Source organism: Muntiacus reevesi, chromosome 2 (assembly GCF_963930625.1).
Source record: "Muntiacus reevesi chromosome 2, mMunRee1.1, whole genome shotgun sequence".
In the NCBI taxonomy this organism is placed as follows: domain Eukaryota; kingdom Metazoa; phylum Chordata; class Mammalia; order Artiodactyla; family Cervidae; genus Muntiacus; species Muntiacus reevesi.
In genome coordinates this window covers 215,598,437-215,612,733 of record NC_089250.1, presented here as the reverse complement: position 1 = coordinate 215,612,733, position 14,297 = coordinate 215,598,437, and the positions used below count along the sequence as shown (strand labels likewise).

The 14,297-nt window shown below is 45.9% G+C and overlaps 1 protein-coding gene across 1 annotated transcript in view; it reads left to right on the top strand.

Moving 5' to 3' along the window:
• The window catches only part of PDPR (pyruvate dehydrogenase phosphatase regulatory subunit), a 40,249-nt gene extending 28,561 nt beyond the window's left edge, over positions 1 to 11,688 (top strand). Inside the window, exons 16-18 of the mRNA XM_065924998.1 lie at positions 1,508 to 1,597; positions 5,359 to 5,541; positions 7,115 to 11,688. Coding sequence (XP_065781070.1) covers positions 1,508 to 1,597; positions 5,359 to 5,541; positions 7,115 to 7,519 — 678 coding nt within the window. The 3' untranslated portion in view covers positions 7,520 to 11,688. The remainder of the gene's footprint in view (positions 1 to 1,507; positions 1,598 to 5,358; positions 5,542 to 7,114) is intronic.
• Positions 11,689 to 14,297: the final 2,609 nt, after the last annotated feature.

Below are 14,297 nucleotides of genomic sequence, written 5' to 3'. Positions count from 1 at the left end.
AAATGAGTAAATCCACTATTTTCCTTTCTTCACAGTCTTATTTAATAAACATTGATATCTTTAAAGTGGACCTAACTTTTCTCCATATCAGTTCTATATGTTTATTGCTTTCTGTGAAAGTAAAAGTCGCTCAGTCGTGTCCGACTCTTTGCAACCCCATGGACTATACAGTCCATGGAATACTCCAGGCCAGAATACTGGAGTGGGTAGCCTTTCCCTTCTCCAGGGGATGTTCCTGACCCAGGAGTCAAACGGGGGTCTCCTTCAATGTAGGCAGATTCTTTGCCAGCTGAGCCACCAGGGAAGCCCAATAATGCTGGAGTGGGTAGCCTATCCCTTCTCCAGTGGATCTTCCCAACCCAGGAATCAAATGGGGGTCTCCTTCATTGCAGGCAGATTCTTTACCAACTGATTTGTCAGGGAAGCCCATTGCTTTCTGTAGCAGTCGATTACATTTTTATGTTGTGATATTATGACACTAATGCCAAAAAACACCAACCAAGGTCAGGCCCCTTCTCTCCATGCAGAGCTTCCTCCTTTCCACACACAAAGTAACTTCTGTGTAAGTGGCCCCTTCAGATAAGAAATGGCTAGGTGAATCCCTAAACAACATACCTAGTTTTCTTTCTTACACTTGGCCACTAGATCTGAGTGAAACAAAGTGCAACTGAGTAAAAGGAAGGACAGCCGCGCTCTGGGAAGCGGCTTATGGAGCGGTCGGGACAGACAGGTGTTTTGGCAGCTGTCACAGGCAGCTGTGCACTGAGGGGGTGCCCTTTGAAGTTCGCACTGAAATTAAGATCCTCCTCCTAAGTGAGTTCACAGCCCTCTTGTCTCTGTGGCGCAGTTAAAGCAGCAGAGAGCTCTGTCAGCTGCCGGCCGGCCCTGTCAGAGCCCTGTGTTTGCTCAGAGGAGAGGCTTGCCCCACACTCCCGTGCCTGCAGCACACTGCCCCGACCTGCTCCTCACGGTGGTGGCCTGCTAGGGCCTCAGGGGGCTCCCCACACCCCGCCGCAGAGCGCCATTGACTCAGAGGCCCTTTTGGGTCACGAGCTGCTGGAAACGTGTTCAGAACATAGGGAGCCCAGTGTCTGCCCCCCGGGGTAGCAGGTGAACCAGCGTCTCCTCTGGGGCAGGTGCCCAGGGCTGGCCTGCCAGGTCCGAGAGGGAACGTTTGCCTGCTCTTCATGACTCCTGACGTCCTGACTGAAACTGCGGCAGATCTTCAGCAGGACTTTGTGGAGAGAAGTGTTTCCTGCTTGTCAAACACTGCCTCCCCTCCCCCAGCGGCTGGGCTGGCACTCCTGAGCTGGGTGTTGGGAGGCTGGGCTCTGTGCTTGGTGACCCCAATGCCTGGAAACAGACCATCAGGGAAGAAATTCTTCATTCACATGTGTCTGTCTCCTTCAGGGTCAGACGCAGGGAGGGTGCAGAGCTAATGAGAGGGCTCCCAAGACCTTCACTCCTCTGACACCTCTGTGGTGACCCGCTCCCTTGGTCTCCACAGGAGATGAGCGTGGGCTACGCCAACGGGATCCGGGTGATGAGCATGACGCACACGGGCGAGCCAGGGTTCATGCTCTACATCCCCATAGAGGTGAGCGCTGCGGGCGGGGGCAGGGCACGTGACAGAGGGTGTGACATTTTTAGCTGAATTGCATACTGTTTTCTGTACGTCTAGACCATGTACATGGTCTAAAATTAAACATCTCTAAAATGTGTTCAGTGCCACTGACCAATTCTCACCAGCCACCAGCAGTGATACAATTGTTAGTTTATATCACATCAGAGTTTTGTACGTATGGAAACAAGTTCAAAGACATCTTCACAATCGCCTTTATAAAAATTCATGGAAGCATACTGCATTTCTTCATGTTGATTGTTTTACTGAACAGTTTATAGATCTTTCCGTGCCAGAACCTAAGAAAGAGCTTCCTTTTCCTTTCTTTCTTCATTTTTTAATTAAAGTGCTACAGTATTCCATTATATACTTGAATTATTTATTTTAAAAATAGTATTTGTTTGGCTGTGCTGGGTCTTAGTAGCAACATATGGGATCTTCCGTCTTTGTTGCAGCACATTCTCTGACCAGGGATGGAACCCAGCCCTCCTGCATTGGGAGTGCAGAGTCCTAGGACCCCAAGGGAAGGCCCTGAATCATAGTTTAACTAGTCTACTATTAATAGACATTTACGGGGTTTCTCGTCCTTGGCTGTTATAAAAAGTTGTGCAGTGAACAAGAGTACCTTTTTCTTTATTGCTTGTACCAGCACAGGCTTGTCACGCTTTGGGCTTTTGGGTGCAAAGCAGTTTGTCCATGCAGTTTTATGCAAGAGATTGAGCTGCTTTTCAAAACCCAGCCCCCTCTGAGTAAAAGCCTGTTCGCAGGCCTGCACAGCTCCACCTGCCCCCTGCCCTTCTCGCTGCTGCTCCTAATCTCGTGTCTTCTTGCCTCTCCTGCCTCTGGCTCCCGGCCCTTCACTCCCTGCTGGACCAGCGTCTGAAGCCTCAGGGCCTTTCCACCGGCCCTCCCGCTCTCCTTGGCAGTCCGTCCACACCTGCTCACGCCTCGCCTTCTTGATGAGACCTTCCTTAAAGCTGCAGCCACCAGCCCCCTCCTCCCTAGACCCTTCTCTGTTTTTTCTTCAGGGTGCTTACCAGTGTCTCTCAGAATATATATTTTCTTTATTTTGTTCAACAGATTACCTGTTTTAAATACAGGTTTGCTGATCGCAGGGTTATTTAACTTCTGTATTCTGTTCTGTTTATCCAGGACCACATTATCTTAATTATTGAGTCTTTATTGTTCATTTTAGTACTTGGTAATGCTTATCCTCCCTCACAACTTAGAAGACTCTGGAAAATAATTCCTATTTCCTCATGCTCCCTCATAAACATTTATAATCATCTAGTTAAAAACACCCTGATTTTTTGGGTTGTGTTATGTTTGTCAATTAGGAAGAATTGACATTCTTACATGTGTTGAATATTACAATCAGAATGTACCTTTTTTATTTGGGTTTGTGTGTGTGTGTATGATCTTCAGAGGTATTTTGAAGTTTTTCTCATGTAGATGTTATAAATTCATATGAATACTATTTTGGTGGTGTTGCTATTGTGAATAGGAAGGGTATCTTTATTCTAGTATCTTCTAGGTGATTATGATTTCGAAAAGCTTTTTTCTTTTATTCTGTTATTATTTTCTTTTATTCTTTTTTCTGTTTATTAATGCTTTAACCTGTTTCCTTCCTAAACTGTCTTACTGTTTATAGCTGTTCTTTAGTTGTTTCTCTGGAATTTCCAGAGTTCAATTTTACCATATACAAATATAATCATTTTTCTTGTTTCTTAACAATTTTTATTCCTGCATTTTCTTTCCTGCATCCAGTTGTGACAAGTAGCAGTGATCTTCAGCATCCTCACATTCTTGACATCAGTCATATTACTCATGGTGTTAGGTTTCCTTTTAATTATTAAATGAAGCATGGATTTACCATCTCGTGAAATTTCATCTGCTTTTTCACACTCAAATGTTACGATTTGAGAAGAACTGATATGCATATAGTTGATACATTTTGCCTATACTGACAGGGGACCAACTGTGAATATGATCACTGAGGTGTTACCACCCGCTCCGGTCATTAATCAGCAAAGCCCATCAGGAGGAAGCCCTGTTTCCTACCTGATCTTCTTGGGCTGGTCCCATTCTTACTCATGTTTTCCATAGAGGTAATTTGTGCACTGCTTCGGTTCTTTTCAAGCTGGTTTTTGTCCTCAAGAAGGTTATATCTGTCTCTTAGAGGAGATGGCTTCCAAAAGCATGGTGGCAGATGGCAGATTGTTTGTTTACCCTTAATCCCTGGCATTTAGTGAGAAAGTGAGTAAATGGTGGGGACCTACTTTTCCCTTTGCTCGTCTTCTCTAGCCCAAGACTAGTAACTTGCTTTCAATCTTTCCTCCTCTGTCCTCCTCTTAACTCAGACACAAAGCATTCAGCTTGAGACACTGAACCCGCCTGAGATGCAGCTCATTTTTACTCTCCTTGCCCAGCCAGTCCCCACTGGTCTCCTCCACCCGCTCTGCCATCTCCAGTGTCTCACTTACACACATGCCACAGGCTCAGACTGCCTTTTCCACATCTAAAATCGTCTTGACCACATTGTTCTGTTTAGTTGAGGCCTGTTTGGCTGCAGTAGTACAGTTCATAGAGTCATGTACATTAAAGAGTCGCAGTACCAATGAAGCTGCTTTTTCTTTTTCCCTCCGGTTATATTCAGATATAATTTATATACATCATTGTGTAAGATTAAGGTGGAAAGTATAATGGATTGACTTACATAGACTTAGTTAGCATCCACTATCTCATACAGTTTCAATAAAAAGAAAAAAAAATTTTTTTCCTGTGATAACTCCTCTCAGGATTTACTCTTAACTGTCGTATGTATCAGACAGCAGTGTCAGTTGTAGTCACATGTTCACTACATCCCTAGTGCTTACCTTACAAGGAAGTTTGTACCTTTTGACCACCTTCCTCCAGTCCTCACCCCTCTCCCTACCAGTAACCAATCTGGTCTCTTGTTCTATGAGTTTGGATGCTATTTTGGGTTTGTTTGTTTGTTTTTAACAATTCCACACGTAAGTGTGGATTATATAACATCTTTCTCATTCCTCTGTCTTGTTTTCTCCGAGTTACAGTTTTTAAAGTAAACAGTATAGTTGTTGTTGGGCTTTAGGCTTAACATAGTATGTTTAGATTATTTGCTTTCAATTTGGAAAACTTTCTGCTCATTTAAGTTGGAAAACTTTCTGCTTATTTAAGTTATCTGGTACTTAAACAAGTCTGGAACCAAAAACAAAGCAGTGTGAGAGACTGGATGCTGCAGGATGTGGGGGGAGGGCTCTGCTTTCTGGGGTCCTCTGTAACCTGCTCTAGGGCTAAGATGCCGCAGTTGCTGTGACAGATCACAGTTGTGCCTGCACACCTAGAGTTATGTGCAACACTAGCTTCACAGCACGGGCCAGTGCACGGGGTCAGGACCAGGGTTGGGGAGCAGGGGCAGAAGAACACGGCGGGGAGGATGCGCAACTGTCAGAGGCGGTGACGAGACTGGTCGTTTGCTCAGTGGTAAGAGAGCTTCTGTGAGTTATGTCGTGCTGCTGAGTACTTAGATCCTAGACATTCTAGACAAGTGAAGAGACAGGTGCTGCTTTCCTGGAGCTTAAGTCTGGGCTGTGGCACTTGGGCTCCTGAGGATTATAGCCAGCCTCCTGCCCTGTCCAGGTAGCAGGGACAGCCGGCCGCGCGCCATGTTCAGTGCTGATGGTCTGCTCACTCTGAACTCTCGTCTCTCCCTCTAGTACGCCCTGCACGTATACAATGAAGTGATGAGCGTGGGGCAGAAATACGGAATCCGGAATGCTGGGTATTATGCTCTTCGTAGTCTCCGAATTGAGAAGTTTTTTGCCTTCTGGGGTCAGGACTTAAACACCCTCACCACACCCCTGGAATGTGGAGGAGAGTCTCGGGTGAAGTTAGACAAGGTATTGTACTCGTGTGCATACTCCACTCCCAGCTCTCCAAGCAGGGAGCCCGAAGGAGAACAGGAGGAGGGTGTACAGGGGTTGAGGCCTCAGGATGTCTGGGGATAAAACACGGACTAAGGAAACACGACAAGTAGACAACACGTGTTTGGGGCACTCGCTCTGTTTTAGACTGAGTGCCTTCTGGGCGGTCTTTCAGAGTTGGTTATGGCAATTCATTAACCTACCACAAACGTGTACAAATGAATCACATTCAATTTCCTAATTTTTCTTGTTTCAAAATTAATACATGAAAATGCTTTTTTAAGTCAGCATTTTAGAGGATAAGCAGTCTTTCCCACTCTGAGCCCACCCAGCCCTCCTGGGCAGCTTGCCCAGAGGCGCCAGCACCCTGCCTCCTTTAGCATCCATGCAGGGCGCAGAGGGCTCTCCCCCCACTGCTTTCCTAATCGTGGTGCTTGGACATGACACACACCTTTTTTCATTTAACAAAATCTCTTAGCAGTCATCCTCTGCCAGACAACATAGTAGATCTCTGCTGCTCTTTTTGAGTGATTAGATAAGTAGTTTTCTCTGATATAAAAGTAAAGAATACTCAGTTTGGAAAATAGGAAAAAACAATTAAAATCACTCATTTTTTTTTTTGAGACAATCACTATTAAGTCTGTTTTAGGGAAGATTGAGGGGAAGGGATGGTTGGGGAGTTTGGGATGGACATGAACACACTGCTATATTTAAAATAGATAACCGACAAGGACTTACTGTACAGCCCCGGGCACTCTGCTCAGTTTTGTGTGGCAGCCTGGTAGGGGAGTTTGGGGGGTAGATACATATATGGATCTATATATGGATACGTATATATGGCTGCGTCCCTTCACTGTTCACCTGGAACTATCACAACGTTGTTAACTGGCTCTCAGTTCAGTTCAGTCACTCAGTTGTGTCCGACTCTGCAACCCCATGGACTACAGCACGCGATGCCTCCCTGTCCATCAGCACCCAGAGTTTACTCAGACTCATGTCCATTGAGTTGGTGATGCCATCCAACCATCTGTTTGATCTTGCAGTCCAAGAGACTGCAATTGGCTATATCCCAATTAATTGGCTAATTAATTAATATATCTCAATTAATTTAAATATATTCCAATTCCAAATAATTGGAATATAATATTCCAGTATATTAATTGGCTATATTCCAATATAAAAGGAAAAGTTTAAGAAAATTTACTTTATTCTGCTTTTTTGTACATATGCATAAATATTTATATACACATACTGATAATAAATGGACCTTTTGTTGAGATTCTATAAAAACATTGCTTTTCTAAAATAGTTCGAACAAGCACTTTTAAGTGTAGATTTTTCTGTCTGTTCTGTTTGAAATGAGTTTATAAAACAGAACGATGTGTACCTGTGCTGTTTTAAGGATCCTCTGAAGGTGTCTGGTGTTGGGAACGCAGTTTTCCGCACAGTGGGAAGCCGCGTTCTCCGGAGCGTGCAGGGGGGAGGGGGGGAGGGCGGACCGCGGTGACACCAGGGTCCTGACCGTCTGAGCGCCGCCTCTCTTTCCTAGGGCGTGGATTTCATCGGGCGCGATGCGCTGCTACAGCAGAGGCAGAACGGGGTGTACAAGCGCCTCACCATGTTCATCCTGGACGACCACGACACAGACCTGGACCTCTGGCCGTGGTGGGGGGAGCCCATTTACCGGAACGGGCAGTACGTGGGCAAGACCACCAGCAGCGCCTACGGCTACACCCTGGAGCGCCACGTGTGTCTGGGCTTCGTGCACAACTTCTCCGAGGACACGGGGGAGGAGCAGGTGGTGACAGCGGATTTCATCAACCGGGGAGAATATGAGATTGACATTGCGGGACACCGGTTCCAGGCCAAGGCCAAACTCTACCCGGTCCCCTCCCTCCTCACCCATAAGCGCCGGAAGGAGGACGTGGAGCTAAGTGACTTACACGGGAAGTAAGGCCGGGCGGCCTCGCTGCCGCCCTTCCTTCTCCTCATCTTAGGGGTTTTTCTCCTCCTCCTGACCCCTCCCTCTTCTTGAGTTAAGCTTGACCTCCCATCTCTTCTCTCCTGGTGGACTCTCCGCTTTTCACTCTCCCTTTGCTCCCTCCTCTCTCCCTCCATCTCCTCCTCCCCCTGCATCTCCCATCTCCCGGGCTGGTCTCGGCCACTCCACCTCTCAGGTCCCCAGGGGCAGAGGGCAGGAGCAGACTCCTTGTGAGGTGGGTTGTACTGACAGCCTGACTGCACGTGCGGTGTCTTGAAGCAAGGCAGGCTGCAGGCTAAGTGTCCATCTCCCTGGGGCTCTTTCCTTGGAAGAACCTGTGAATTCTGGGCTGCTGTCTGTGGAACAGCTTACGCCTTTCAGCAGGCAGGGCCTCCTCCCATTCCCTTGTGCTGCGGGTTGGCTCCCTGAGCCCTCTGTCAGGAGGATGACCACCTGCCTCACTGATGAGAGAGGCATCGTGGGGAAGATACCTGGGGGTTGGCAGAGATAAACAGTTAACCCTCCTGGTCCTCCCCACTGACCCAGTTATCAGACTGTTGGGCAAGTCTCTTCATCTTGTAAGCTTCTTCATCTCTTGCTAACTTCTACAGTGAGGGGGGTTTTGGTTGGTTTGTTTGGCTGAATAGACAAGTAAGCCACACTGTTTGAAGAGAAAGGCCAGTTTGCCTTCTGGGTTGCTTTTCCCACCTGACAGTCTGACCTCAAAGTACAGCTCAGCGATGCTGAGTCTTCTAGAAACAGGGCTGCTTTTCTTCCAGCTGCTCACAGTTCAGCCATCCCACTTTGACGCTCCTCTTCTCCAAGCACACGTGACTTTCAGGTCAGCCTCCTGTACCCCTGCCACAAGAGCCACTGGCTCAGCAGATCTTCTCCCCCTTTAGAGCAGGGCAGGGGAGGTAGGCTGGGCACCCTGGTTGAGGGAGTGAGCCTGGGGCCTTGCTGAGTGGGCAGGGGCCACTGGGATCCCAGGTCTGGCTTCCCCCACAGAGGAGAGACAGAGCCACCCCGAGGTGCCCTCTCTGATCCCAGTGTGGGGAGTATGATACCTGAGCCTGAGGTCTGCTTCCATCTTCTCTTTCCAGTCACCTCTCCACATCTTCTGGAATAGAAAGTGACTGGGGTGAGAGGGCCCTGCATGCTTTAAGCATTGCTTGTGTTTGCTAAAGATCTCCTGGACTGTGATATCCATCCCCACACGTCATTTCCCCTTGCAGACAAATTGCTGCTAGAGACTTGAACTGTAGCCTTTGGTGTCTTGACTGCATTAGTCCTGACAGGTCTGTAAGTATATTCAAGATGATCCTTTCATGTTATTAGAGAAGCTTAAACTTCTCAGATCTCTGCCTACTCTGGCATTTCTCTGGGATTTCTGTTTACCCACTTCATCACTGACTTCAGTGTTCATCTTCTTACAAGGTCTTCACTGATTTAATGAGGGAGTATGTGATTAGAAATCTGTTGGGGATTTGGCATTTTGATGTAAGTGTATATTTAACGAGTTGGGAGATGCTGCTTCCAGGCAAAGAAGGGGGGTGCTGCCCAGCTGGAGAGCACAGAACAGCAGCCTTGGAACTTGAGGGAGCAGGACATGAGCCCTCGCCAGTGCAGGCGTTGCCAGCAGAGAGCTGATCAACCCAGGAAGATGGAGACTCGGCGCCACTGCGAAGTTGTCTTTATAAATGAAAAATTGTTTGGGACTGAATCCAAAGGAAATTCTAGATTTATGTGTAAAGTACAAGATATTAATATTCTAGGGGCATCACTTATTTTTTTGAGTGCCCTGAAACTTACATATTTACCTTCTGGCACTTTACATTCATCCTGGAAGTCTCCTTTGTCTCATTGAAGTAGGCAATATGAATCTGGTAGGTTTCTCTCTTTGGTCCTCAACTGAAGAGAGTGACTTCTTCCTGCCTCAGGCATAGTTGACAATCAAAACATCCTCACTTCTGTATCACTTCCTTGACTTGGGCACTGGGCCCGTGACAACTCATCTCTTTCTTCCTGGAGACTCGAGGGTTTGTTGAAGGGGTGGCTGGACTCTGTTTTAGATGAATGAACTTTCTTCTCTGAAATGATTTGTCTTGCGAGAAGGGGTCCACAATCTTCTCAGCATATTCAGTTGAATCCTTTTGAAGCTAGAAATACAAAGTGTGTTGACTTCAAACAGATGGAGAATCCAGGCTGCAAGTCTACCAGGGGTCTCCTCCTCCCTGGAGATAAGCCCCCTAGTTACTTGTACCACGTGTAAGTCCCATGGTGATGTGATTGATGTTGGAGATTTCTTGTCTGTGATAAAAGCTCTAATTGAGAAGGTTTTCACACACACACAGAGACAAGAAACCTGCCTGCCTGGGTAGCCCGTTTGATGTCCCTTACCTTGTGTTTTGGTCACACAGCACTGCATGGGCGGGACATGCTCCAGGAGACAGAACCGAACAGTTCCCACCACATTCAGGTGCTCTTCTGGGGGGTCCCTGTACCCCCAAATGCACGCTATGCCATGTAGCCCAGCGATTAACCCCAGTCTCACGTTGGGCCCAGAGTTCCCATTTCTACTTGTCACTTCCACTTGATTCTCCTCAGGAGGCATGCGGTCCTTGGACTCTACCTCCTTGTACAGACCAGGAGTTTTAGCTGCATCTCTTCTTTCCTAGGCTGTTGCTTCCACGAAAGTAACGAAACATGAAGAATAACTCTTCAGCTTGCTTATTTCCCCTGCCTTTGCACGCATTGGAGATGTTAATCCTGTTGCCCACCACGTGTGTGGCTGGAGTGATAGATGCTTCTGAAAAGTGATTTTGCGTCACTAAAGAGATGACCCCCTCCTTGATTTCAACCTCTAAAACCACTATATCAGCTGGCTTTCAGGCATTAACTACAAGGTCCTTTTTGTGTCTCTTTGTTGCCTCTTGGCCAGTGTAGTCAGTGAGGATCGTCTTTAGTATCCAATAAGGAGATCTGGTCAACAGTGTTGAATACTCAAGTATAACCTACTATTTCCTTTTCTTTCTGCACACCCACCCTCATCCCTCAGAAACCTTGATGTGAGCAGCATTTTCTCAACACCATACAGAGGAAGTTCCTCCTGAGCGAGGACTCTTCCTCCTGCAGGCACGTGGCCTCAAGCACAGCTGAGTAGGGGAGAGACGACAGGTGACCAAGCCGGGCAGTGAGTCCTGAGGGGCCAGGGCTCCCCTGTGAGTGCGTGCCCCATGCCCCTGCCACTCTACCCTCCACATTACGGTGCTGAGTTAGCTGTAAGGCTCCTTCATTGTCACTCTGGGGCTGGCGTCTGCAGCCCCTCACCACTACAGATACACTATTTTTTAAGAAGACTGAGTATTTTTGTATGTCTTTGCCTTCTCTTTGTCCATTAAACACCAGAGTTGTTCCTTGTATAGTATGATTCTTGACTTCTCTGAGCAAAACCCTTGGAGAATTATGCATTTCTTCATGGGCCATTTTTCTCATATTTAGATACACCTGTTTTTATCCTTTGCAGACTTCCTCCCTTCTCATTTTTCTGTCTCTCAAGGACAGAAATTATAAGTCGTGGAGGGAATACTTTTAGCACCTGTTTCAACAGATCAAAGCCAGGATTCCCTTTGCACACCAGGAACTGGGGCTTGGAGCCCTCCTCCACCCGGCCAGGTTCTAGTGCCTTACACTCCAGAGCGTCACACGGCGGGCGGAAACGGAAGAAGGACCTTCAGCAGGCGGGTGTGGGGTCGAAAGCTTCTACAGCTCATTCCAGTGAAGGGTTTTCCAGCAGCACGGCTAACGCTACTCTCTGGTCAACCCCTGGGATGTATGAAAACGCCATTGTGACTGGTGTAACAGCTACAACTCATTCTTTGCGTTTGTAAATGTGCAATTCAGCTCAGCCCTTTCCCATCCCTGTCAGCATGTGGTCCTGCAGCTGTGCAAGGCCCTTTAGTAAACAGATCTTTCTCCCGCACCCTGGGGATGACAGGCACCCAGGGTGACTGAGCGTTTCTGCCTCCGTGAATGTGGCATTAACTTTGTGCACTGTGTTTCTGTCAAGCCAGATTTCAATTAAGGTTTTCTTTCATGTTACTAAGTTTGTAAATGAATAAACAGACATTTTCTCTCCTCTTGCTATGTGTCCTTAAGAAATGTTCTGCATCTGTGGTAACCAGGTATGTGTATTTACCATCCCTAAGGATAAACATTGTACATAAAATCATCTGTACCTGTTACCAGAGTGTACCAGGGAATTTGGAAACAGATAAAGAAGATGCCTGTCTAAATCCAAGGCTAACTCCAAAGGAGGCATTCCAAACACATTCTGTACAGTGACATGCCTGGAACGGGGGCAAGTAGCTTTAAGGGGACAGCTCTCTGCAGACACGAGTTGCCCGCTTACTATGAATGTGCTGGACTAAGTACATCACAGACCATGTGAACACGAAGAAAGGAGGAAGCCCAGCAAGCCGAGTGGGAGTGGGAAGGACTTACTTTCCAGCTCCTCCACCAAGCGAAAGACCTGCAGAGTTCATTCCCACCAGGACGAAGTAGCCCCGCACCAAGGGAGACTCGCCCATGATGCACCTCATGTCTGGGGTGAAGGTCTCGGGGCAGTTCACCAACTTCACGATCTCCAGAGTCTCCAGCTGTGGCATCCGATGCAGCAGGGAACTCAGCAGGGGCTCTGAGCGACACAACAGACCCAAACCCAGTCCTCAGCTTGAGGGGACTCAAAACCGCCTTCCCCTACACGCCTCGCCTCCCGCTCCTTTCCCAAAGTGTCTTGGGGAGGTCTGCTGAGACGAGCCAACTGAGCCATCTATCAGAAGCAGAAACCTTGGTGGAATTACGGGACAGCCCTACAAAGTTCTTGTTGTAAAGACAGAGAAAAAAAGATATTTTATAGAAAGGAAAGTTGCTATGGAAGAGCAGATACTATATGTGGCTTAAAATAAAATCTCACAGGCATCAGTGGTAAGACAAGAAATCTTAATTAAAAGGCCCCCAAAGAGATATGTGATAAAAGGCATTGTTTTCCTATGTTCTAGCAGCTGCAAAAGACAAATCCTCAGCTTGTTTTAAGGTCAGTCCATCATCTGGGAAAGATCCAGTAGTGACAGGGATCAAGATGAAGTCAAACTGAAGCCAGCTGGCAGGGACATGGGTTCTTTATATTATTCTCTCCACTTTTAAAAGTTAGAAATTTCCCCAAAGTTAAGTCCACATAGACAGGGAGAATCTCTTCATTTATAAACCCTTTCATATATTTTGAATTTGAAATGATGTGACTATGTTAACTATTCAATAAATAAAATCATTTTAAATTTGAGTAAAAGACCATATTAATAAAACAGTTCTCCTTTTTAAAAAATGTCTTCAGTCTTATATGAAGTTCTACAAAATGCTTCCCCCTAGCGTAAAATACCACCACTGATTTTAAAGAAGTAATAAGCCAAAAGTTCCTTAACAAGATTTTAGTTCCTTGAATCTGCTAAACAGTGACTGCAACCTTCTAGGAGGCAAACTGTACACTGCCCTTACGTTGTTACAAAGATAAGGAACTGTTCCTAAAAATGCATTGAAAATTAACATCTTAGACAAATATGAGGCATTCTTGTTATAATCTAGTTCACATGCCAGAGTGATCCCAGGCTTTCCATAGATTCTGAATCTCCAGCTGGTTCTTAACTTTAGTGAAAATTGGTTTCCAGTTCTTCTCAAAGCCCCCAGACAGGATGCCACCATGTCAGTTCCGAATATAAATTCTTCCATCACCATCCATGGCAGCAAAGGAAGAGAAATGACAAGGGAGTGGAGAGCAGAAGGGAAAAAACAGTTGAGAGGCAAGCCAGCTGTCTAAATGGACAGAAAAGGCAAAACAAAAACACTATTGACATTAAAACAACATCCAAAGAACACAAGCATTCATTAGCTTTCAAATACATTTCCATCCCTCATGCTATATACGAAAATAAGCTTAAAATTGTACCATAAAACTAAAAGAGAACATAGGCCAAACATTCTCTAATAGTATCTTTTTCAGTCTCCCAAGATGAAATAAAAGCAAATGGGACCTAATCAAGCTTATAAACTGCACAGCAAAGGAAACCAAAAACAAAATGAAAGCATAACCTACACGCTGGGAGAAAATACCTGCAAACAATGTGACAGACAAGGACTTCATTTCCAAAATACACAAATAGCTCAACAACAACCCAATGAAAAAATATACAGATCAAAATATGCATAGAAACGAATGAAAATGAAAACAACCTAAAACCTATGAGACACTGTAAAAGCAGTACTAAGGGGAAGGTTCATAGCAATACAGGCTTGCCTCAAGAAACAAGAAAAAAGTCAAATAAATAACCTAACCCTACACCTAAAGCACCTAGAAAAGGAAGAAATGAAGAACCCCAGGGTTAGTAGAAGGAAAGAAATTTTAAAAATTAGGACAGAGATAAATTCAAAACAAAAGAGACCATAGCAAAAATCAACAAAGCTAAAAGCTGGTTCTTTGAGAAGATGAATAAAATTGGCAAACCATTAGCCAGACTCATCAAGAAACAAAGGGAGAAGAATCAAATCAACAAAATTAGAAATGAAAATGGAAAAATCACAACAGACAACACAGAAATACAAAGGATCATAAGAGACTACTATCAGCAACTATATGCCAATAAAATGGGCACTTTGGAAGAAATGGACAAACCCTTACAAAAGTACAACTTTCCAAAAC